At 39.0% G+C, this 26,728-nt stretch overlaps 1 protein-coding gene across 5 annotated transcripts in view; it reads left to right on the top strand.

Annotated features, from left to right (window-relative positions):
- Fam135b (family with sequence similarity 135 member B) overlaps positions 1 to 26,728 on the top strand; it is a 322,410-nt gene that overhangs the window by 192,630 nt on the left and 103,052 nt on the right. For all 5 annotated transcript variants that reach the window (XM_010629616.2, XM_010629613.2, XM_010629612.2 and 2 more), the window contains exon 4: positions 21,074 to 21,213. In XM_010629616.2, coding sequence (XP_010627918.1) covers positions 21,074 to 21,213 — 140 coding nt within the window. The remainder of the gene's footprint in view (positions 1 to 21,073; positions 21,214 to 26,728) is intronic.

Below are 26,728 nucleotides of genomic sequence, written 5' to 3'. Positions count from 1 at the left end.
ATGTTCTTGTTTATCTTTCTAGAAGTAAGTGCACTTTTCCTCAGTCCTCTGAAATGTGTTCCATGGCTGTCCCATGCTTTCGTGGATTGCTAATAATGGTACAAATAAATTTGCACTGACTGAATAAGTGAAATACCAAGCACTATGCACATATTATTTTATACATCCTCATAACAATCTTAGAGAAAAGTCTCTGCTTCTGTCAAAACAGGAGCCTGAATCTCAGTGTTCAAAAACAAGTAGAGCAAAGGAGCTGAATGTTTCTGAATTTTGCTGCAAATTCATTTCATCATGTGTTAACTTGACTGTTCTATACTTTCATGATTTTTTGGAGTAATCAAATGAGAAGAAAATGCTTTGAAAAATAAATAAATAAATGGCTTAATTCCTTTGCACTTTTTCAATCCTAATGCTCTTTTTTTTTTTTTTTTTTTTATTTGAGACAGGATCTCACTATGTAGTTAAGACTGACCTGGAACTCACTATGTAACTATGTAGCCCAGGCTGGTCTTGAACTCACAGGGATCCTCCTGCCTCAGCCCCTAATGCTTTTTTAAAAGTTGAACATTCGACAAATATCTATCAAGCACCTAGATGCTAAACAATGCATGGTCTGTGTGAATAAAACAAGCCCAGCTTTCACGAAGTGCTTACTTAGTCCAATACAGGAAGAATTAATTTTGCTGAATAATCACATGAAATTTGTCTATACCCTCTAAAATCCCAAAGCTGAGGGATCTGCTTGCCTATATGAGGGCTATTAGAGAAAGCTTTCTGGGGAAGAGGTACCTGAGCAGGTAGGTGATAAATAAGTACAGTCACTTTGGTCCACAGGAAAGGGAAGCACATCCCAGGAAGAAGAACAAGAAGCACAAGAGATGGTGACATGGCAATAGGGAGGGGCTGGCTGACTGGCACAGCTGGAGGAAGCAGGGACCCTAGAACAGTATTAGGATAGAGGAGTGTGGGGACAAATAGACTTTATGGACTATATTAGAAAAATATCTCTGCATATCAAGAAGTATGGAATGATTACTGAATGATGTTTGAACTAGGAGCAGCTTGATCTACTTGCATATTGGAAATGCTATTCTGAGTTTGCACAAGAAGCCAACTGAAGAGATGGAAGGTAAGTGAGCAGTCCAGGTGAGAGGCAAGACCAGCTTGGGTGATTGCAGAGAAGTGGGGGCACTAGGTGAGAGCATACCCAAGGAGAGTGAGGGTAAGGAATGCATCAACGTGACTGACTCAGAGTTCTGTCTTACTTGATGCCTGCATTGTAGAACATTTACCGAGATAAGGAATGTGGGAAGAGAAACCAGGTTTAATTTTTTTTCTCTTTTAAGGATATGGAGATCCTACCTTTTTAAACAGCTCTTCTTATTTATAATGGTTTTAGCTTTGTTGTAAAATTGGGAAAAAGGTACAGAGATACCCTATCCCTAACCTGACCAATTTTCCCATTGTCTACACGCCCCTCTGGAGAGGTCCATCTTTTACAAATGCTGATTTAACATTGGCATTCATTCGTATCAAAGTCTGCCATTCACATTAGAGTTCACTCTTGATGTTGTGTATTCCACAAGTTTGGACAAATGTATAATGAAAGATTACAGTATTTTAGAGTTTTTGAACTGCTGTAAAACTTTTGAGAAATAAACTTATTTATCCCTCCTTCATCTCTAACCTTGGCAACTACTGATCTTTTTATTGTTCTCATTGTTCTGATTTTTGCAGTAGGTCATATGGTTGAGAACCTGCAATATGTTGCCTTGTCAGATTGGCTTCTTCTACTTGGTAATACGCATCTGTGTTTTTTTTTTTCCTCCTGTCTTTCTATGAATTCATAGCTTGTTTGTTTTTAGCCTGGAATAATGTTCGTTTGTTGGCACATATATGTTTATCCATGTTTCTAAAGAAAGATATCTTAGTTGTCCCCAAGTTTTGGTAATTGTTCCTAAAGCTGCTGTGAATATTTGTGTATCGATTTTTATGTATACCTAGGTTTTCAATTCGTCAGGTAAATTCTGAGGCATAACTATGGGAACATATGTCAAATGATTTCACTTTTCAAAAAAAAAAAAGCACCAAACTATCTTCCATGCTGGTCAGACCATTATGCATTCCCATCATTAACTAATGAGAGCACTTGATGCTGCCAGGGTTTTGGACTGTGGTCATTTATTTTTCTTTTTTAGAGTTTATTGGTACATTTTAGGTATACAGTATAGTTATTCATTATTGGGATCTTGTACCTTTACATGACAGGTCTTGGTTCTCATTTTTTCCCCTTGTCCCTGCCTTCCCTTCACCCCTCCTCCCTTCTCCATTTACAAACACTTTATTTCCATCTTTTCATTATCTCACATTTTTTTCTTTTCCCTTATTACCTTTCCCCTACCCATCCCACCTTCTCTAAACCTTTAGCCCTTTTCTTCCCATTTCACAATGTCAGTTTTCTCATTATGTACTATTACTTATGTACTATTACAGTTCATTCATACCAGAGAAACTATTCAGTATTTACACATGTGTGACTTATTTATTTCACTTAGGAGTATATCCTCAATATGTATCCATTTGACTGTGACTGAATCTAATTTCTCATTCTTTATGGCTGAGTAGTATTCCATTTTATAGAAAAACCACAGATTATGGTCATTTTAATGGATTTGCAATAGTATTTCATAGTTTTAATGTGCATTTATCTGATGACTTACAAAGTAAGACACCTCTTGTTATGTTTATTTGCCATCTGTCTGTCTTCTTTGCTGAGGTTTCTCTTAGAGCTTTGCCTTACTTTTAAACTGAGTTGTTAACTTTCTTATTGTTTAATTTTAAGAACTTTTTGTATATTTTGGATAGGGGTCCTTTATCAGATACATCTTCTGCAAATATTTTTAAGTGGGTAGCTTATCTTTTTATTCTCTTGATGGTGTCTTTCTCAGAGAAGGAAAATTTAATTTCAGAGGAGTCTGGTTTAGCAATTCTTTCATGCATCATTCTTTTGGTGTTACTTTGTGTCATATCTAAAAAGTCATAACCAGACCTAAAACCATCTAGATATTTCTCCTCTGTCATATTCTGGGATAGCTTACTTGTATGCATATTTAATTTAAGCTCACCACTGAAAAATCTAAGCATATTTCAAGAAGGCAATTTAATTTACAGGTCTTTAATTTAGAGGGAAAATCTTGGCTAGAGATGCAAATTTCATTAGTTCCTAATGTGGTAGATGTCTTGGTATATATAGGACTTGGAGAACGTCTCAAGATGAATACATCTGTTGTTCTCCCAGAGCTTACATTCTGGTCAGAAAACAGGATAACCAACATAGGTCAAGTAGCATTATTTGCTAAGAAGAAAAATAAACCAATGTTGGGGCATAAGGAGAGACCCTGGGATGGGAGCTGGAATATTGGTTTCCCAGGTAGTGAGCCTAATAAGGACACAGACACATGGTGTTGGAGAGTGCATACACAAGCCAGTGGAGCTGTATTTCACAATGCCCATGGGAGAAGGCTCAGGAGTACCTGAGGCTGTCAGCATTGCTGAACACTGCTGAGGGATGGAGCTCAACAGGAACTAGGTCTTCCTGAACTTTTAGGAATATATGGGGCATTAATCAACTGGTAAAGATTTTTTTTTTATGGTGTAAAGTAGACAGACACCAGATTTTGGTGTGTTCAAGTGGAAGGAGAGCATTGAAGTAAAGAAACAGCACTGGCGACATTCTTTAGGTAAACTGGCCACTGCTCTCCCAATGAGGCTGTGAGAATGGACTGAGGATAGGATGTCAGTGTGTGTTTTATTTCTAATGAGAGAATATTGAAAATATATAAATGTCATTGAGAAGGGTCTAATTTAAGAGGAAGTGTTGAATATTTAAAACAAGGCAAGAAAAATAGCTGAGATACTCTATTCATTAAGAGTTTACTTTTTCTTAGGCTTAATTAACATCAAGTTCTTTAGTGTGAAGTTTAGCAAGCCTACCTGAACTCCAAAGAGCTCACAAGGACATGTACAAGGTGTTTGTGAAAGACACCGTGAATGTTTAAATACTTAGAAATTATTACAGTAAAAGATCCATTGCCATTAAACTCTCCCCAATACTCCCTTTCACTTCAAACACACTTAGCCTTTTGTTCTTGCAACTTTCTGAAGCAGTTCTGGAAGTGTTCTTCCCTGAGTGTCTGTAGTTGCACTGTCATGGCTGCCTCAGTGTTCAAGATTGATTCAAAACATTTACTTGTCATGGTCATTTTAACTTTGAGGAAGAGCAGAAGTCACACTGTGCCAGAGATAGGTGGATGAGGACAAACTGTGTCTTGTTCTTTTTTTTTGTTTGTTTGTTTTTTTAGCCTGCCTTTTCATTGGTTGGCACTCAGCAGCATTCACCATATTTTTTATGACATTTCATAAAGGAACAAAAGAAGACTTCCAGAACTGCTTCAGAAAATGGCAAGAACCCTAGGATAAATGTGTTCAAAACAAGTGGGGGGGGTATTTTGAGTGAGATTAATGGCAATGCAATGGTATTTTTTAATTTAAACATTCAGTATATGTTTTGATCACATCTTGTACCTAAACAATTACAAGATGATGAGTGATCACAAGGAATGTAGAACAACGAGATTTGGCTGCAGAGGAGGTTTGGCCATCCCTGGAGAAGTCCAGGAATGTTTAGTTGAGAGCTGAGCAGCCCTCTGATCTCAGCTCCCACTGCTTACACAGTGACAAAAGCCATGGTGTCTAAACAGAGAGCATGAGGGCTCTGGGCCAAGGTGCAGATGTGAAGAAGAATGAGCCTGGAATGATAGATAGTCCCTGATCATCAAACTGAAGCTGGGGTAATTGATTGGGAGGATGGAGGCCACAAAGTATAGATCCTGGAGCTAGTTGCCTAAGGATTGACTGAGTACCCAAGCAGGTAATGGTGGGATTTTCTGAGAGTGGTTGTAGAATTTGCTCAGGTAACAGAGACTAGGAGAGACTTGAGGACCCTATTTTAATACAGAAGTGAGCAGCCAGGACAATGTGAGGCTGCAGGAAGGCCTGGATTTGGAGGGTGAAGTTGGGCTTCTACTGCTGGCCCGTAGACTTGGTTCTCCATCTCCACGAGCCTCCAGCTCCTATGTGTGACCTGGGTTTATAGAACCACATGACTTTCTTTAACTCTCAGTCCACATATTGAGTGCATGAACTCTCGGAATTAGATAGTGATTGGGAGATGAGAAAATAGACCAGTTTTTTTAAATAATTTCTAATATTCATAGAATAATATCCAAATTTGTTTACAGATTCCCAACTTGTAACAAGCACTCTGCTAGGACTTCTGACAATTATGAATGCGTAACCAGTTAGAATCAGAAACCATTTTCCCTAGTGAGTTTTCAGCCTTCATTCAGAGATAATCAAGTTTCCTAACATTCAAGCAAGTTATTTGACAACTCTTTTGAACATCTTGTTTTATTCAAAATACTGATCTAGGTTATAAGGAAAAGCCCCAAGTGATTGTCCTATTGTTTGACCTTAGGTAGTTTCCAGAACAAATGAGGGAGAGGGAAGAAGTGGGTGGGGTAGGAGATTCTAAAAGAAGCAAAATAGCAGGAGCAGTGTGTGGGACACAGGGAAGATGAGATGATAGATGAGCTAATATGGGGGTAGATGTGTGGTTTTAATAATAATAGCACATCACTACTTTATCTAACTTTCAGAACAATCCCCTAGAAGAACATAGTATCACAATTAGTTTAGGTATGAAGAATGTTACAACAAAAAATCTCTAGTGCATGGAGAGATGAACCTGAATAAATATTGCAGTGTCTGTGGGACTTTCAGTCTCACTACATGCCATCCACCACTTGGGAAGATCTCTGTGGAAGAGGTGCGATTGAAAAGCCACTGAGAAACAAGCACGACTTTGACATATGGGCAAAGTTGTGAGTTCATTTAAAAACACTAATTGCATAGCTCTCGTACCAAGCCCCTCACTAGAAGCCAGGAATACTGTGGCAGTCATGTGACCCCAAATCCTGAAGAAGATTGCTGTTCAATTATAGAAATATACACAAAACTATGATTTGCAGTTGGGAATTCTACTGCATTGTATACAGATTGCTGTGAGGACAGAGCAGGGAGAGAGGATCCCACATGCAACATGGAGGGAACAGCTTTTGGAGAAGGAGAAAATGAGCAAGGAGGGTCTTCCGGCATGAGCTGAAAGTTCAGTGGAAAAAATGTGACAGATACAGAATTTTGTAAACATGGTCACAGAATACCCACTTTGAGCAAGCACTATGCTAAGACTTCTGAGGATTATCAGTAAGTAACAAGGTCTAAACATAAAGGTACTTGTGTTTGGCATGGCAAAAGTCACTGTGAGCCAATTCATACTCTCCTATTTCTCCTTAAATTAAGAAAATAATTAGGACTTGAATAATAGTGTTCATGTATGGTGAAACATCATCATTTTCATTGTCTGAGTTGGTATTCCTGATCACCCTTTAATTACAGTTTATAAATCCATTTTATAGAGAACAAAAACGCATTGCTTATATAAAAAGTTAAAGTCACTAATCCAAATTAATTAGTTTTCCCTATGACCCAGTGACCTAAAACATCTAATGTTCATCACATTGCATTGCCACATGTACCCAAAGAGCTGGATACACACTGATCTCTATAATGGATTTGAAAGCCAAGATACAACAAGACCCACTCTTAAGGATATCATAGTACTTGCTCAAGGGAGGAGGATAATACTGGGTCTCCTTAGGAAGTGGAAGTGTCTTGTGTCTGCAAATCCTACACACACCCTTGAATGCTCAACTAGTATTCTGATGAGCAGCATGTGTGTACATCGGAGGTATACCAGATACTGTATGTAGATAGCATCTTCTGAATCCCCAATAGTGTTGAGCTGTATAAGCACAGGATCCAGCATTCATTGGAAGCTGGGACAGTCAGAGAAAGCTTAATGAAGGAAAGACTCTTGGAAAGAGGTCAGATAAATGGCAAGGACCCACATTTTGCATCCATCCTTCTGTACCCTATCCCTGAAGTGTCAGAATCAGACAGTAGGTGTTTACCAGTCACTCCAGCTCTACCTGAGACTTTGTGGCAGCAGTTGGCTGGAACTAATGTAGGACCTGCAAATTTCCAGTGAAGAAGTATCCCAGAAACTACTAGAACCATTCAGTTCTGCACTTGCAGTATGCAGAGTGGAAAGCTAATGACTTGGCTCAGCCAGGGATGCTTGGTCAGGATCAGTGTAAGCACCACTTCACTTACTGCTACCCTGACCTGGGACTGAGAGATGTGCAGGAACTGAAGGAGCCGAGGTAGCCAGGGACTGAGGAAGTGTGTGCTAGAGAAAGGCAAGCTGGCCCTGGAGTAACACCCAAGTCCACACACAGACCGTCAGTCTCTGGCCTCCGGCACTGATCTACAAGCTGCAAGAGGCCCCAGTGTTCTGGAGGAAAGAAGTGCAGGTCACCAGCAACATTTGGCCATAGTAGCACCGTGTAGGAACAGTCACCATGGTAGTCACTGCTCTGAGCTTTCTAAGTCCCCCTGTCCTTGATCACAGTGGCCATATACCTGGACCCTCCCCCAGAACATCACATTTCCTGCAATACACAGGTAAAGGATTCATTCCAGAGCAGCAGTGACCTGCAAGAGGCTGCTCACCTCATGCCTACCATGCATTCTCATGGTGGGTAACTTGGTATCTGTGCTATATTGTTTCAATGCCCTGTTCCCTGTCCAGAACGTACATATGACCCAGCTGGATGCTGTAATGCACAGGAGTGTGGGGGGGCCACACAAGGAGAGGTGAGGAGTGCCAAGAGAGATGACAGATGACAGTGTTGCAGTAATAGGGACAGTTCATTCACTGGCAGCTCAGCCCATTGCAGGGAACTGGAGCCTGCTGATCACTTTCTGGGCAGGTCAGGCTAGGCTCAGACCCTGGCAATGGAGCTCACCCTGCCAGGGGGACTCTTCCTCTCTGTGGAAGACAAAGGCAGAGGAACTACCTGGTCTTGATTACTCAGAGGTGGCTCTCTGCCTCCTGCAATTTTTGTAGCAACTCACAACAGTTTTTCTGCGTTCTGTGACCTTCAACTAAGGCCAGGGTCTCTGTGGTCTAGAGAAGAGGTCTGTTATACCAAGAATATCCTGAGGACAATAACTGGGTGGGATGCTGCAGCTCTTACAAATATTTGATTAGCTGCAATTACAGCTAAACTTAGTTCTCCTTGGGAAACATATGGCCAAGGCAGATGGCTCAGGAAAGCCTGAATCATATAAACAGGGCTCTTTGCCTCCTGTTTGCTGAGGCTCCTGATGCCTAACAGGGCAGTTTCAGGATTTGAGGATGAAGCCTTGATTGTGCGCTTCTCAGAAAGCCCTGTGTTGTGTGTTTCAGCCATGCTTCATGCCACTGTTTGCAAGAGAATGTGGATCAATGTCAACTCTGGGTCACTTTGAGGATTTGGCAGGACACAGAGATAGCTTCAGTGAGATAGCTGCCTCATCTGCGAGGAAGCTCACTTCCACTGATATTTCTAAATACCACTGCCAAATTCTCAGTGAGCAGGTCACTTGGACTTTTGGTCAGTCATGTATTCTATAAACATTTGCCCAGCCCAGATGCTATGCAGATCCCTGGCTTTGTGCTAAGTCCTCACTGTGCTGGCAGCTTTCCTATTGGTCTTTTAGAACCAATTAATCCAGGGCAAAGAGTTTCAGTCTTGTTTAAGTGCACTGGGGTAGGGAGTAATGAGGTCTACCTTGTATGCTATACTGATAGGCTAATGGGCATTAACAGTGGAAGAAGATAGTAAGGTTCTCAATATTTTAAGAAAATAAAAAAGTAAGATAGCATTGAATTCATCAGAATCACATTTTAAATGGAAACTTATAGGATTTGCTGATAATCAGATAGAGGAATCGAGAAGAGAAAGAGATCTAAAATGTTCTGGAAGCATTTTAACTACTATTATGGATAAGATTGTGAAAGGACCAGATTTGGGAAACATCAACACAGGTTCTATCTTGGACATGATTAGGTTTATTATCTAGTTTTGACATGAGAGAAATCATGTCGAGTGGGTAAGAAATCATATCCACTCAGGAAAGAGAGCACTCAGCTTAGAAGTAGAACGTGTATTGAGCCTTAGAAATGGCTCAGGTCCCCTAGAGAGGAAATACAGCCTATGAAGGAGAAAATAGTTGCAACGGTGAGCTAGGGTGGTTTGTAACTGAGAGGTATGACGTGGAGGAAGAGGGGAGAAGGGGCAGTCAGGGAGGAGAAATAAGCCTTCAACATTGTTGCTGCCATTTTTGTGAGTGAAAGAACCAGGGTATCAGAGTTAGAAGTCTCACCTAAAGTCTCCCAGGAGGAAGCAGGGAGATTCTGCATTTTCCATTCAGGCAATGCTCACTGCCTGGACCAAGCTTGCCTTCTTTCCAATAACAAAGGGCAACAGAAGATCACATAACCACCATACTCCTATGAAGAGTTCCACCAGTAGCTGTTAAAAAAGTCCGTGGTAGATAATTTTAATACTCATATAAGTTACATACTCTTTTTTGTCTACCAGCATATATTTTTGCCATCATTTCTCTGGCTGACCATTATACATCCTGTCACACATAAAGTACTTTCATAAATCATCTCCGTCATCCGCACCCAACCTGGCCCAGGTACTTTCTGTCCCCAGCTCACAACTCAGACTGGTGACTTCATGAGGCTCAGCCTGGTGTCCTTCCTGATTCAAGATGCATGGAGCCTAAATGGCAGAGCTAGGATTAAACCCACATCTTTTCACTCAAATGCAGTTTTTACCAATGAAATTTTTGTATTTACAGTTTTACAAAATTCAGACATACAAGTTCATGCAGTGGCCTCTGTTATTGAAATACAAATTGAGATACATGAGACTGGTCAGCATTTGGAACCAATCTGAAGAAAACCCAGCTGGCAAGCCATTGGGTGACTAGAATGCACCCTAGGTGACATGCTGGCCTTTTACTTTATGATTATAGAGAATTATTGGCTAATAAAGTATTATCAAGTGCTGGACTTACTAGGCTCAAACAGGTAGATCACAGTGGTGCATAATTTTGTAATTAAACCCACTCAGAGCTGATAAGAGAATGCTCACTGCTAAAGTGCATCAGTGACCCTTGCTCATTGTCAGGAAGTCAAGTGGTACTTTAGAGGGCTCTTTTGTTTAGTTGCCCTCCTGTAAATAAGAATTTCTGCCATGCCCTAGTATCTGCTTGATAACTTGAGTTTTCTTGCAGAGTTAACTAGGTATCAGAAAAACTGAGTACTAGAACTGTCACCTAACCAGAACTACCACTAAACTTGGATGATAACTGCAATTCAATTCATCCCTGCTGGGTTCATGTGGTTATTAGTGCCCAATTGACTGGCTGTACAGTTCAGTGCCTGTGATATGTGAAGTCTACCGTTGCACTGTTTGAGGACATGAATTATTTTGAAGCAATGGAATAGTATGAGTGAAGTGAGGAGAGAAAAAGTTGAAAAATATTGTACTCAACATTGATGAATATTCCTTGTCGTTGTGTTTTCACCAGTGACATCATTATGTCTAACATATTGTCTATGTGATTGTTTCGTTAAATGGTGAATAATTGAGTAAACAAGTTGAAGGAATAAAGAATTTATAAAAGGAACAAGATTTGGAGTCATCATCTATTATTTTTGACATTGAAGATTTACTCCTCCTAAGAAAAATGAAAACTCATATACCCAAGGTCATACTCAATGGTATAATGAATATAAAATATTTAGATCTAAGTAGCACTCCATTTTATTAAAAAAAGAGCACATTTTCTTTATTCAGCCTTCAATTAATGGGGCAATTGTGCTATTTCCATGTTTTAGATATTACAAACAGTGCTGCTATAAACATGAGTGCACATATATTGCTGTGGTATGATTCTTTTAATTTTGAGGGATCAAACAGTACCTCTAGTCCTACTGAGGTATCTCCACACTGATTTCCACAGTGGATGCACCAGTCTGCACTCCCACCAACAATGGAGAAGGGTTCCTTTTTCTCCACAGCCCCACCAGTATTTGTTATTGGTTGATTTCTTGATAGCAGCCATTCTTCCTGGGGTTAGGTGAAAATCTCAGTGTTGTTTTTATTTGCATTTCTCCAATGACCAGTGATGTTGAACATTTTTTTCATATGTTTATTATTTCTATTTCTTTATCTGAGAAATGTTTGTTCATTTCAGGTGACCATTTTTTTATCAGATCTTTAAATTTGGGAGGTCTAATATTTTTTAAGTGCTTTATGTTTTCTAATAATAGACCTTTGTCTGAGGAATAGCTGGTAATTTTTTTCCCCACATTGTGGTTTGTCTCTTCACACTGTTGGTGGTTTTTCTTGCTGTGCAGAAGATTTTTAATAAGAAGATAACCCACTTGCTGATTCTCTGTGCTAGTTCTCATGCAACTGAGGTATGTCAGTGTCTTCAAGAGTTCTACCTAACCTCTCTTCCAGATGATTTAGTGTTTCTGTTTCAATATTTAGATCTTTAATCTATCTCACTTTTATTTTAGTGAATGATGAGAGATGGGTTTAGTTTTAATTTTGGTAAGTTGAAACCCAGGTTTTCCAGCACCATTTATTTTTTTTTAAATTGAATTTATTGGTACATTCTAGGTATACAGTGCAGTTACATTCATTATTAGGATCTTGTACCTTTACATGACAGGTCTTGGTTCTCATTTTTTCCCCTTGTCCCCACTCTCCCTTCACCCCCCCTCCCCTCCCCACCTACAAACACTTTAAGTCCATTTTTACATTTTTTCCTTTTCCCTTATTCCCCATTCCCCTACCCTTCTCACTGTCCCTACACCTTTAGTCCTTTTCTTCCTATTTCACATTGCTAATTATCCTGTTAGGATCTTGAGTACTATTTTAGTTTTTCACACCAGAGAAACTATTTGGTATTTACACATGAGTGTAGCACCATTTATTAAAGAGTTTATCTTTCCTCAGTGAAGGTGTTTGGCTCCTTTGTCAAAGATAAGGTGGCTGAGTGAGTCTGGAGTTGTTTTTGGATCTTATAATCTGTTCCACTGGTCCTTAGATCTGTTTCTTTGACAGTACCATGCTGTTATTATCACAGTGGATTTGTAGTACAGTTTCAAGTTGGAGATTGTGATGCCCCCTATCTTGTCTTTATTGCTCAGAAATGCTTTTGCTATTCTAGTTCTCTTCTTGTTCCAAATGAATTTTTGGATTGTTTTCTCAAGGTCTGTGAAGTATGCTGATTTGGAAGGTCTGATTTTTTTTTTTTTTTGAGATCTTTACAAATTCTAGATAGTAGACCATTGTCTGAGGAATAGCTGGTGAAAAATTTCTCCCACATTGTGGTTTTTCTCTTCACACTGTGGGTTGTTTCTTTTGCTGTGCAGAAGCTTTTTAAAAGGAAGAGGTCACATTTATTGTTTGTGCTAGTTTACTGGCAACTGAGGTTTTGTTCATAAAAACTTTTCCTATGTGGATGTCTTCAAGAGTTCTACTTAACCTCTTTCCAGCCAGGTTAGTGTTTCTGTTTTAGTATTTAGATCTTTAATCCATTTCAAGTTTAATTTAGAGCATAGTGAGAAATATAGGTCTAGTTTTAATCTTTGTCAAGTTGAAACTTAGTTTTTCCAGCACCATTTATTAAAGAGGCTATCTTTCCTCCACTGAGGGTGCTTGGCTCCTTTGTCAAAGATGAGATGGCTGAGTATGTCTGGAGTAGTTTCTGCATCTTCTAATCTGTTCCACTCATCCTTAGGTCTGTTTCTTTACCCAAACCATGTTTTTTTTGTTTTGTTTTGTTTTGTTTTTTTAATCACAGTGGCTTTGTAGTACAGTTTCAGGTTGGGGGTTGTGATACCCCGTCATGTCTCTGTTGCCCAGAATTACTTTTGCTATTCTAGTTCTCTTCTTGTTCCAAATGAATTTTTGGAATGTTTTCTCAAGGTCTGTGAGGTATGATACTGGTATTTCAATTGGGATTGCATTGAATCTATGTAGCAGTTTTGGAAGTATGACCATTTTCACTATATTTGTTCTTCCTACCCAAGAGCAAGGGACATCTTTCCATTTTCTGATACTCTTTTCCATACCTTTTTTCAGAATGCTATAGTTTTCAGAGTAGAGGTCTTTGATTTCTTTTGTTAGGTTGATTCCTAGGTATTTCATTTTTTGAATGGTATTATTAAAGGGAGTTGTTTCTCTGGTTCCTTTTTCAGTGAGTCTGTTATTCCTGTACAGGAAAGCTATTGATTTTTGTGTGCTGACCCTCTATCCAGTACTCTACCATATTTTGCTATTAAGTCTAGAAACCTTTTGGTAGAGTTCTTGGGGTCTTCTATATAGAGTATCATGTCATATGCAAATAATGACAATTGTACTTCTTCATTTCCTATCTTTATTCCTTTTATTTCTTTCTCTTATTTAACTGCTGTGACTAATATTTCCAAAACTATATTCAACAGGAGTGGTGATAGTGGGCATCCTTGTCCTGTTCCTGATTTTGGTGTGAAGGATTTCAATTTTTGACCATTTAGTATGATATTGGGTATTGGTTTTGCATAGATGGCTTTTATCAGGTTGAGGTAGAGCCATCTATTCCAAATTTTGTATGTTTTTTTTTTTATCATGAATGCATGTTGGGTTTTGTCAAACACCTTTCCTGCATCTATTGAGATGATCATATGGTTTTCGTCCTTGGCTCTGTTAGGATAGTGTATTACATTTATTGATTTGTGCATGTTGAACCATCCCTGCAACCCTGGGATGAATCCCACTTGATTAGTGTGTATGATCTTCTTGATGACCTTCTGCATTCTATTTGCTAGTATCTTATTAAGGATTTTTGCATCTATGTTTTTAGTGAGATTGGCAATAGTTCTCTTTTTTGGTTGGATCTTTCTCTGCTTTTGGGGTCAAGGTGATGCTTGTTTCTAGGAATGAATTGAGGAGTATTGTTTACCTTTCAATTTCATTGGAGACTTTAAATGGTAGTGCCAATAGTTCTTCCCTATTGTCTTGTACAAATCAGCAGTGAAGCCATTAGGACTCCGACTTTTCTTAGTTGGTAAGTTTTTAATTATGTTTTGAGTTTTGTTGATCACTATTGGGTTGTTTAGAATTTTTAGGTCTTTGTTCAACTTTGATAGTTCATATGTATCTAGGAATCTGTCCATTTCTTCTGTGTTTTCCATCTTATTGGCATATAGGTTCTTGAAGTAGGTATTGATGATCCATTGTATTTCTGCTGGGTCCATGTAATTTCACCTTTTTCATTCCTAATTGCTTGGATTTGGGTGTTTTCTTTCCTTTTTTTTTGACATTGGCTATGGGTTTGTCAAGTTTGTTTATTCTTTCAAAGAACCACCTCTGCATCATTGGTTTTTGTATCTCCATTGCATTGATTTATGCTCTGATCTTCATAGTTTCCTCCCTTGTGTAAGCTTTGGGTTTGTCCTACTCTTCTTTTGCTAGAAGTTTGAGGTTCAGCATCAGGTTGTTTATTTTATCTCACTCTGTTTTCCTAATATGAATGTTCATTACTATGGATTTCTCTTATATGACATCTTTCACTGTATCCCCTAGATTATGATATGTTGTATTGACATTGTCATTTGATTGTAGAAACTGTCTGACTCTTACTTAATTTCACCTGTGAACTATTGTTTGTTCAGAAGTATGTTGTTCTATTTCCATGTGTTTATGAAATTTCTCTTGCTACTGATCTCCAATTTCATTGCACTATGGTTTGAGTATATGCAGGGGATAACTTCAGTTCCTTTACACTTACTTAAACATGGTCTATGAGAAAGTACGTGGTCTATTTTGGAGAACAATCCATGTGCAGTTGAAAAGAATGTGTATTTTGATTTTGTGGGATGGAATACTCTGAAAACATTTGATAAATCCATTTTTTCAAGAGTTTGGTTTAATTCTAGTATTTAATTAAAAAAAAATTTGTCAGGTCTATTTGTGACAGTGGGGTATTGCGGTCTTCCACTATTATTATAGTAGTGCTTATTTGAGTTTTTATGTCTGTTAGTATTTGTGTTATATAATTGGGTGCACTAGTATTTGGTGTATATATATTTATTATTGTCATCTCTTTCTTTTGGATTGTTTTCTTTACAAGGATGTAATGGCCTTGTCTCTCTTACTCAGTGTTGGTTTGAAATTCATTTGATCTTCAATTAGGATAGTTACTTCTGTTTTTTTCTGGGTTTCTGTTACATGGAATATTGTTTTTCACCCTTTAACTTTTGGTCTATGAGTTATTTTTGGATAAAATATGTTTGCTATATGCAGCATATTGTTGGACTTTGCTTCTTGATCTGTTCTGCCAGTCTATTTCTTTTGATTGGTGAATTGAGATCATTAACATTGATGGTTATATGATATGTGTTTTAGGATAGTTACTTCTGTTTTTTTCTGGGTTTCTGTTACATGGAATATTGTTTTTCACCCTTTAACTTTTGGTCTATGAGTTATTTTTGGATAAAATATGTTTGCTATATGCAGCATATTGTTGGACTTTGCTTCTTGATCTGTTCTGCCAGTCTATTTCTTTTGATTGGTGAATTGAGATCATTAACATTGATGGTTATAACTGATATGTATTAACTTATCCTTTTCATGACTTTTTCTTTTTGTTGGAGTCTCCCCTTTCACCTTTAATTTCTTGTTGTGCCTGATGAATTTATTCTGCTGGGCTTTGCGGGGTTGTGATCCTCTTTGTCTTTTCCTAGGATATTTTTTAAATTTTTGGAGTGCTGGTTTGGTGTTCATGAAGTTACTCAGGTGTTCTTTGTCCTGAAAGTGTCTTATTTCTCCATTAATTTTGGAGGATAGTTTTGCAGGGTAGGTCAATGTGGATTGAAGGTTGTTTTTGTTAGATCTTGAAATATTTCACTCCAAGCTTTTCTTGTTTGATGGTTTGTGTTGAGAAGCCTGCTGTGATTCTGATGGGCTTTTCTTTGTATGTAGTTTATTTCTTTTTTCTAACTGCTTCTGTTGGGCTTCTGGAATCTTAACTATTATATGCCTATGTGTAGATATTTTTGATCATAACTAGTTGGAATACTATATACCTCACTTATCTATATGTCAAGTTCTTTTCTTTTGCTTGGGACTTTTTCTGCCATTACTTCTATGAACAATTGTATTTTTATGTCATTTGCACACTCTCCTGTTTCTTCATGGACTCAGATCAATCTTATGTTATTCTTCTTTGCATCATCTAGCCATTGCTAGACTGATTGCTCACGGTCCTTTACTATTTTTAAGAAATTTTATTTTCCTCTTCACTAATTGCAATCCTATCTTTTATATCTGAAATTCTATCCTCGCATTGTCTTCTTCTGCTGAGTAAACTTTCAATGGAATTTTTAGTCTTCTGGAAATCTGCATCCTTTTTATGGATTCTGTTTGTTTTCTATGTTGGGATTCCATCATGTTCCTTGGCTCCTCTATTTTTCTATCTGTGTCTGCTTTAGATTTATTAATCATATCTTGCACTATGGAAACAATCTTTGTTGTTATCTGAGAAATTATTTCTGATTTCATGTTTTTCAGATTCTCTTTTGTTGCCAGTTAAGGGAGTTCCAGTGGTTGAGTATCAGATTGTTCTATCTTCTTTCCCTTTGGTGTTGCCTTCAGTGATCTGGTAGTCTGGTTATGAGACTTGTTTGTATGTCTTCTCATTTCAACAGATGCAGCCTGCCGAGCCTTTGTTGAGACAATTTTTTGCTCACCAAGTGGTCTTTAATTCTCAGTAAGCCACAGAGTGGCCTTTTCTCTGCTACTTACCGTTGTACCATTTGTTGGGTTCAGAATCGTGGCCTTCTGGATCACCGTGTTGTCCTGTTGTCTGGGCAAGGTTCCAGCTAGGGTCTGTGCACACTTGTGATGGTATCTAGGCATGCTTCTTGCTATATCCTGCCCTCCTACATAGCTGTTGTTGGATGGGTCTTTGGCTGGGGATTGAGCACCCACATTTCTGGTTTCTGGGTGGACTTCTTGCTAGGGTCTGGATGCACTTACTGATGATATCTGGGTGGGCCTCTGGCTGTTGATTGCACAGCTATGCAGCTCTTTTCAGGATGGGTCTTTGGCTGGGGCTTGTGGGCCCAAGCAGCCAGGGCCAGGTTCAGGCCCTGGATGGATGTGCCTGCACCCATGCCACTCTGGTCTACACCCTGTCTGTTTTGTTTCTAGAAATATCTAGAAATCTATCCACATAGTCATCATCACTATAACTTGTATGGGGGAATCTGTTTGTGTTTTACAGTAACAAATATATTTATTCATCATGTCATCTAAACCCTATATTCAGTAAGCAGCAGGTGTTTCTTGCCTCATTTGAGTTCAGATTTACTAATATTCCCGAAACCACACAGCTAGAAAGTTGTAGGGTCAGGTTTGGAGCTAACCTAAGACTTTGGTAACTCTTAGTTTAGGTAGAGCTATGGTCTTGGGATGAGGTTAGGGTTTAGTACATTAATGATTGTCCATGCAAATGCCGTGGTTGGGCCAATGGGCATGGCTTCCATGTCAAACAATCAGCACCTGTACTTTATAATCTGTGCCCACAGATCTTTTGAGACTGGAAGAGCTCCCAACAGAGAAACAGGACCATCTAATTGAAAATGATTAGAGATGGATCAATGTATTAGGGGTTAATATCACTCATTTTTGGAGGAGAAATGTCAAGATTTAAAACTTTCTACTCTTGCCCTTTGGCATAAAATTCCAAATTAAGCTATTTGAAATAGATTTCTATATGATGAGGACTATTGAAGGGCTCCTCTGCCCTATTTTAACTTTTCTACTTCCTATGTTTTTCATCTTCTTTTTCTCATGCACTTTCTGCTCATCTGTCTTTTTTATTTCTTTAAAGTTCCAACTGTCCTTATGCATGAACCATCCCTGACACACATAAGAGAAGATAGATATTTGTGAAAACTCTTGTATACATGACTTTATAGGACCACTTGGCATGAGTCTCCAGTTGTCTGGTAATAAGCAAAAATTCTCCTGATCATAAAAGTGGCTCTTCATGCTGTGGAGAAGAAAGGGTGGCACCCTAAGGTATGGATTTGGGTTTGGTTTGAAATGTGGAGAAAAAAGCATTTCTCTTCCATCTCTGGATGCTTAGTCCCTGTTTCATGAGAAGAGGGAGAAGCAGAGATAGTTCAAAAGAGTCACTTCTGACAGGGAAGCCTATGTTGAATGAGCAAGAAAGCAAGCACAATGGTTTTGTCAAACTGGGTTTGCTGAGTAGAGGAAAGGATCATTTCCTTCTGAATGTCACGGAGAGTGAGCAAGAATGGTGGGAAGGGTGTCCAAATGTGGGCTCTCATCATTGGAGAAGAGAGACTGCCATGGAAATGGCACTGGTGAGTGCTTCCCTGGTGATCTCCAAGATCCAAGGCAGTGTCCCACGACTTGGGAAGCTTCCATTGCAAAGAGAAATCTGCTTTATGTCTTAATTAGTAGTAGTGGAAACATGGCACGGAAAAATTTTATAGGGGATGAGAAATGCCTCCTCCTGGGATTTAGTAGTCTTCAGTGATATCACTTGAGCCCTGTGGTCCAGTCTGCCAGTCTGCTCACAGAGGAGTTTCAGCTCCCTTAAAAATGTGGCCAGCAGAAATGTATTCTGCAGGAAATACTCAGAACTTTTTCTCTGAACAAAAATCAAAATGTCATAATAGTATACATGAGAGGCCTAGTATGTGCCAAGATCTTGATTTATTTTACCCTCTTCATGTCCACAGTATTTCCAGGAAGTCAGTGTGGATGTGCCCATTTTTCACATGGAAAACTGCCAATAGAAGAGATGATGTCACTTGCCCAAAAAGGCAAGTGATTTAATTATTTGGTCAGCTGTCCTTCCTGCCAGTAGACAGCTTACACTGCTCTGGCCTTCGGAGTACTTATCCCATCATTCCACTGCCACACTGTTGGTCTGGCTTATAGATCAACCAGGCCTTGACAGTGACAATGAACGGTTTAGGGTAACAAATGAAAATAGAAAGTTGTCTTGCATAGTCATTTTTGCTTAAAAGCTATCTCAATCTGAATTCAACAGGTCTCACAGTGCTGCTTTTGGGAATTAGTACACATACCCCTCAGCAGCCCTGGAAACAGCCTGGGATTTTATATCCTTTATGTTTCCTCCTCTGAAGCTGCATCAGGTGCTGGCTCAGATTCTACCATGCACTGTGGGCTGACAGTGATTCTGAGTTCCTATTTCTGAGGGACTTATTACATTACCTGGGAGTGATGCAGAAGACATTTGTATAGTGTTTCGTTGCTACTTGGACTAATTCTTCTTGTTTGTTTTGTTGGTTCATTTTCCAATCAAGAAATGACATTTAATTCTTTTCATTGTACTTTAGAGAGTACTTACCTTTTGCTAGGAAATTAGTGAATTATATTCATTCACTGGAGACTCCATTTTCTCGGTTATTAAATAAGTAGATGTGACGATGAATTGACACAGTGCTTTGTCACGTAGTAATGTTTTGGCTCAGGCTCTCACAACAAAATGCTGGGAAGTAGGTGGCTTATAAGCAATGATGGGAGGGCAGGGGAATGGGAAAAAATAAGAACCAAGATGCATAATGTAAAGGTACACCATCCTAATGATGAATGTAACTGTATTGTATACTAAAATGTACCAATAAACAATGGGATAAATAAATAAATTGGCATACACAGACAAAAAATGCAATAGAACTTATCTCTCTCTAGTGGTCTCTAAGATGGAGGTCTGAGGTCACGATGCCAGAGAGTTTGGGTTCTGGCAAGAGACTCTTCCAGGTTTGAAGATTGACAGCTTCTCATTTTGTCCTCCACTGGTTGACAGTGAGGGGCGAATTCTCAGACCTCTTGCAAGGATGTTCTTGCTTCCAAGGACTTCGTGCTTGTAAACCAATCACTTCCTAAACTTCCCACCTCTAAATGCTATCACAATAGGGGTTAGATTTTAGCAAACGAATTTTGAAGAGACACAAGCATTCAGTTCACAACAAGGAACTATCAAGATATCACCTTCTTATTTGGGACCCTTAATCTCTTCATCTATGCTAAAACTTACCTTAGGATTTTGCGATAAGGATAAAGGAAATTAGCATATTTGAAAAGAACTTTGGAAGCTATAAAGTGTTACATATCTGGGCATTATTATAACCTTATATAAATAAGAGTACTGTTTAATTTTGAATGCTTATATATATTTCTAACCACACAGTTTACAAGTTAAGGACTTGGAGGAATTCAAATATTTACTTCCCAAAATAACCCCAGTCACTGGATGCAGTAAGATTTTTAATCCATTGTCTTTCTGAAATTCAACTTAATTTTGAAAGAGCTTTTTAATTATTGTGGTATTTTAGAACCTTAAGACCTAAGCAAGTTCCTTAACATTTGATGTATGTTATGATTAGAATTAGACATTTACCTAAAACTCAGGACAGAGTATTCCTCACATGTGACATGTGAAGGGACCTTTTAAAACACCAAGTCTGGGGCCAGTGATTTAGTTCAGTGGCACTGCTCTCGGGAGAGGTGAACTTTATAAGTAGTAGAAAGTCTTTGTAGGAGGAAGGATATTTTCCCCTTTTTAGTTCTTGTTCTCCTGGTTTTCTGGTTGGGGAAATTATGAAAGGATTCACAGAACACTGGACCTATGAGCATGTGAGGAATTTGACAGGCACTACATTCCAACCTAGGAGTGCTGCCCACTGTATAGGTATCTTTGCCAACTTCACATGACATGCAAGATGTTAAATAAGGTTCTCTGGAGATACAGCCCAACTCTGTAAACAAATCTACGAACACAAACCTTTGGGGTCTTATTCAACTGTGACTTTAAGCTTTGGACATTGTAATGCATTTTGGGACCATAAACTTCGTAAAACAGACCTATATATGGTTGGGCTGCAAGTACAGGAAGTATTCCAATTTAGGGGCTTCTGGTTCTTGTTTTGCAGAAAGCAGCAGCCTGCTTTCAGCCTGTGTCTGTGACAGCACCGTGCATAGCCGGGTCTTCCAGATCTTATACAGGAATGAAGAAGTACCCATCAATGATGCTGTGATCTTCCGAGCTCATTTGCTCTTAGATGGTGAAAGGGTAAGTCATAAAGCTACCACTAGCCAAGCAGGGCTGTTCTCCCTCTTGAATTTCCCTCTCCTCGGTAGGAAAATGGAAAGTAAAGGAGAAGCAATACATTTTGTCTAAAATCTGACAAATAGGAATTTGTGCTTTGAGTGCTTGTGCATTTACTTGTGTGTTCATGTTTTACTCATTCTTTCATTCCTATACTCTCCCTTCCATATTGTTCCTCCCAGAGCAAACAGTTTGCCCTTACTAACTTCCTTTATCTTTTATCTACTCCATGCTTGCCCATCTGTATGTTTATCAGACACTGGGTGCTAGCAGACTTTTTGAGTGTCTACTTTTTGTAGGGCTCTCTGTTGGGCCCCTTTAGACCAATCCAAAGAAATATAAGCCTCTCTGCCTTCCAGAGTTGGTAGCTCAGCCAGGAAACCTATAAATGAACAAACATCATGGTGCACAATATACACTGCCCTGGTTGTGTGCAAGAAGTACCAAGGATAGAAAAGTGGCAGGAGGATGGAGAGATGAACTCTGAGAATGACAAGGCTGACCTTCATCAACCTTTTCACTGAAGAGCTGATTTTCAGATGCAAATGCTAACAATCCATCAGACAGAGAAAGAGCAAGGACATCCCACAAGGGAGAAGGGTAGGAGTGAGAGGCCTATGGCCTTACCACATCATTCTCATTGCTGGAAATTGGTTAAAAATTCTCCATTTATCAAATTAACATATTTCTAAGTACTATATAGAATCCAATCATTCTCCTTCCCAGTCCTACCTAGAATCACTATTGCTTCATTCCAGCTGATTATTTCTTATTTTAGGACAACTTAGAGTCTTCTTGCTCACATTCCCTGTGTGGGGTATCAATGACTCATGTTAGGCATCGGATATCTTCCCCATTGCTTGCCCATTAGTCTTTTGTCCATATTTTTATGATTTAAGTAGCAGTCAATTTTCCCTGTGTGTCTAAAACTAAAAACCATCACTCATTCTTTACATGTTAACTCATCTATGTAGCTACCCAAGATTTATCAAAGAACTCACTAAGACTATAATATATGTTAGAGATAAAACAGTGAACAAACTTGGAGTGGTGATTCACCCTTGTGATTGCAGCACTGTGGGAGTCTAGGGCAGGAGGATTGCAAGTTTAAGCTCAAACTGGTCAACTTAGCAACTTGGCAAGACCCTGTCTCAAAATAAATAATGGGTTTAGACTCAGCTCAGTGAAAAAAACCTGGTTTAATGCTCAGTACAAAAAAAAATGAAGGCAAGAATGCTCCTGGTGTTTGGGGTTTGCTTTTTAAATGTTAGATCATTTCATTGGACATCTTGGAATCATTTCTTCTTAATCTCATCGTGATCTTGTTCCCTTAACAGTTTAATATCTTTCCAGTTTAACTTTGTGAAGTCCTAACAGGACTTTGAATAGGGAGTCTCTCATAGTACATATTGTTTTCTTCTGCGCACCAAATTATTTTCTTCTGTAAGGTAATTATTATTTTGAAGTCTATTGGGTAGCAAACAGTGTTATGACTAATCATTATATCCAAATCAGTGATAGTTAAAATCAATCAGATATGTCTGTAAGAACCATATGCTTTGAATGGATACATTCCCTCTTTTCCATTTCATATATATATATATATATATGAAATCTGCTCATGACAATCAAAGTACTGGTGTCCAGAAAATGTGTTCACAGATGCCTGCAGTCACCAATGCAACAATAGCCACTCATAGTATGGACCTTTATCCACCAAGGGTACCACTCAATAGGCTGTAAGTAATTCACAGTACCTGTAGTGAGGCTACAGAAAAGTACATATGATGACCATGGAGACAGTTAAAGAATACAATGCAATGTTTTAACAAACTAGCAAAGAGCACGAATGCAGGTGGTGTAGGTATTTTATTTATATGCTCTGTGTAATCCCACAGAAGATTTAGGAAGGCTAACAAAATGCAGAGAATAGTGAAAGGAAAAAAAAACAAAGAGCAACAGGCCAAGCCAGAGTACAGCACAAGCAGAAAGGAGAGGAAAGCTTGATGTAAATACAGATGTATAAATTGCACAAACAACCTCTGAACATAGGATAACGGGCCTACCCACTGAATGCTGAGCTCTCAGCAGCCAAATGGAAGTAGACACACTTATTAATGAGATGCCCAGTGCTCTGAGGAAGAAATGGAACAGATTATATAAAAAATGTTCTGTTGATAGTCTCGTCTTTATAGAAAGTATTTCTCAAAGGGAATTCTTGGGGACACCTACATCACAGTCCTTTGGCAGTAACTGTGCCAATTGCAGATTCTCCAGCCCTTCTAAGACCCAGTGATTTAAACGGAAGTTTGCTTTGAAGTGCAGTGAGTTGATTCTAGCTTTTGGTAAACTGCCCTGGCTGAAAGTTCTACAGGAAGCTGGCAAAAGTTTCTCTTACAGCAGAAAGCAGGACAGTGGAAAGTGGTAAACAGAGAGAAGATTTGGAGAAAATGGGTCATTGGCATTGGGCTAAGAATTGTCACAGATACAAATCAAGAAACGAATGTTGAAGACCCAAGGAGCCACAGAGTCCCTGGTGAAGGTTGCCTGTTTACCTTCTTCTAAAGGCAGGAGGCCTTGTGGTTTCAGAAGAAAAAGAGCTGAAATTAACAATGGTCAATCTGGCACAGATGTGGGAGAAGGGCCAGGAGATTGCGGGTGTGTAGCCAGTCACTGGTGTCATATACACGAATGTTGCTGAGCACAGCGGGGGAGATGAAAACAGCCAAATAAAGGCTGGATGAAACTAAGGGATAAGCCATATGTTGGCTTATAGAACTTAGTTCAGTAATGCCTAGGAAGTGGAAGTCTCTGAGTAGAGAGAAGGTTGATGAAGTCGACTGTAAGGTGTGTGCATGATATGGATTTGGAGATGCCAGTCACAGTCCAAGGGTGTTTGGGAGATGCAAAGTTTCTATTGGAGAGCTATCAAAATTTAGTTGAGTTGTAATAATCATCGCACTGATAGCTTCTTACATTGTTTATATGGGTGTTTCGTGAGAGGTTTTGTGCCCAGTGCTGCTCACTGAATCATGCAGCTATATGAGTTGCTTTATTATCCCCATTTTATGGATGAGAATACAGAAGTTTAAAGAGATCTAAAGTTACTTAATCTAAAGACACACCATCTGGAAGTGGTAGGGCCATAGCTTGAATTTAGACAGTCTAATCACAAAATCTGTATTTGTAAGGAGGGCTGGGCAGATGGCTGTGTGGAGCTGATGAGAGAATAGGTCCTTTATCTGTCCAGGCCCAGGAGTAAATTAGAAGTAATAGCATTGATTTTTTTTTTTTTTGAGAATTGTCAACCCTTTGCATACATTTTCTTATTTACTTTACACAATTTTGCAATACTGGGGAGCAAGCATCATTATTTTACTCCCACTTTACAAATAAAAATAACAGAGAGGTTGAGTCAGTAGTGGAACCAGGACTTGCAATACAGAGATTGATTTTTTGACATGGCCTTCTTAATCATCAGGCCACTATGGAGCTCAGGAGGGAAGTGAAGGAGGAGGAGGAGAAGGAGGAGGGAACATATGAGTCATGATTATGAGGCGAGTTGAAACCAACTAGAGAGAAGATGCAACTTAGAACATAGTTGTGACTATGGTGTCAGGCCAAAGAAGCAGAACCCCGGACAGAATCTAGAATACAGCACTCATCAGTTAGTTAATCTTGGGAAAGTGACTTTGTCATACTGAACTTCAGTTTCCTCACTTTGAAGCATCAGGTAGAAGAGTTGAAGGGAGGAGAGGGGAATTGGAAAAAATAAGAATCAAGTTATATCATGTAAACCCTCTGGTGAATGTGATCATTATGTATATCTAAATTGTACCAATAAACTTAATTAATAAAACATCCAGACTCTCTATGAAGAATGTAATTACTATATACTGCAGTCATGTACTAATAAAAAAATAAAATTGAAAAATTCAATGAAACTAAAAATAGAACCTATGAAAATGTATGGACTGTAGCTAAAACAGTAGTCCAAATAAAAATAGCTTTAAATTCTTACCTTTGTAAAGAAAAGAAACCTGGAACCAGTGATCTTTATCTACCTTAAAAGCACAAAAAGAGGAAAGCGTTGCAACCCAAATAAGTGAAAAGGAGAAAATAAAAACATAAGTTAGGAGAATAGGGCTGTGGTAAACCTGTCAAACAAGTGGGCAAAAATGTGTCAGTCATGGAGACCCAGGGGAAATGCAGGGAATGCAGAATCCAGGAAGTCTGCATGAGCACCACACATGAAGTCAATCAGAAAAGTGCCATTTCAATTACATCCAGTGGAAGGGAAGGAAGTCTTGCTATAGGGCACTGCATATCTGGTGCTGCTGAGTTTTCGATAAGATAGTTATCCCAATGCCCTGCTTACATGAGGGAAAAGCTAATCTAGGAATTCCAACACAAAAGAGCCTTTTCCCCTATCCTTGTGGCCCTGTGAGTTTGTTCACCAGCTCGCTCTCCCTCTACCAAGTGTACTCTTCTCCCTTGATAAATACACATCCCCACTTACCTTCTCTGTGCATCCCGTCCAATACTTTGTTCAGAACATGAAGAACTGGGAAAGAATTGCCCCAGGACTCCCCTCCCACCACATCAGGTAAAAAATGGGAGATAATATATTTCTTCATTCATAGTATTGTCCATATAAAAACAGATAGTGCATGTACAATGCTATCCCATGGCCAACCACGCAGGAACTTTCATCAATATCAGCTCTGTGTATTATTTCTACTATCGTACAGAACACATGATAATGTGGTCCTGGTGGTGAGAACACAACCCTTGAAGAGAGATTATGCCTTTATATGTGAGATAGTACAGGGCAAAGGAAAGGCACATATGTGTGTCTGTGTGAGCATGTGTGTGCATATGTGTGCTAGGAAGGACAGGTAACGGAGAGCCAGTCATGACATGAGTGGTTAGAAAAGGCAGTGACTTCACCAGGGAGCACTTTGTGGGTGAGGTTCCCTGAAGCATTGGTGGAATCACACACAGGTTCAGCCTGACCACAGTTCCTGGGGAATTGTGGAGGATTTGTAACTGGAGCTCACAGTGAGTTCTCATTGCCCAGGCAAATGCATGCTTGGAAGATGGTGGAGAGGGCTTACTTTGCCAGTCTTATTTCCAAGAAATTGGTGGCAAGAGGCTATGTTGCTTTCACTGTGTGGATGAAGTGAGGTCTCTGATTATGCAAAACAAATCTAGGAGAGGCTGTTATTTATGGCACTTGGATTCAGCAAAATGTTAGCTTTTTAAATATTTTTTTTAAACAACAAATTTTAAACTTTGAGGACCTAAAGATAAATTCCATCCATATGTCTCTGCTGGAATTAGCTTAACCAAGAAGATGTTTCCAATGAGGCCTTTGAATAAATAAGAGATTTCCGTCCCTGCTGGATGAGCACATTTCTTGCAAAGAAACCAAACCCCAAAGAGATGGGAAGGGGAGGAGATTCATTTCTAAATCGGA

This window comes from Fukomys damarensis, unplaced genomic scaffold, assembly GCF_012274545.1.
Source record: "Fukomys damarensis isolate Sample0158 unplaced genomic scaffold, DMR_v1.0_HiC HiC_scaffold_5, whole genome shotgun sequence".
Lineage (NCBI taxonomy): Eukaryota > Metazoa > Chordata > Mammalia > Rodentia > Bathyergidae > Fukomys > Fukomys damarensis.
The sequence above is the reverse complement of the archived record's forward strand: the minus strand, read 5'-3'. Positions and strand labels throughout refer to the sequence as shown.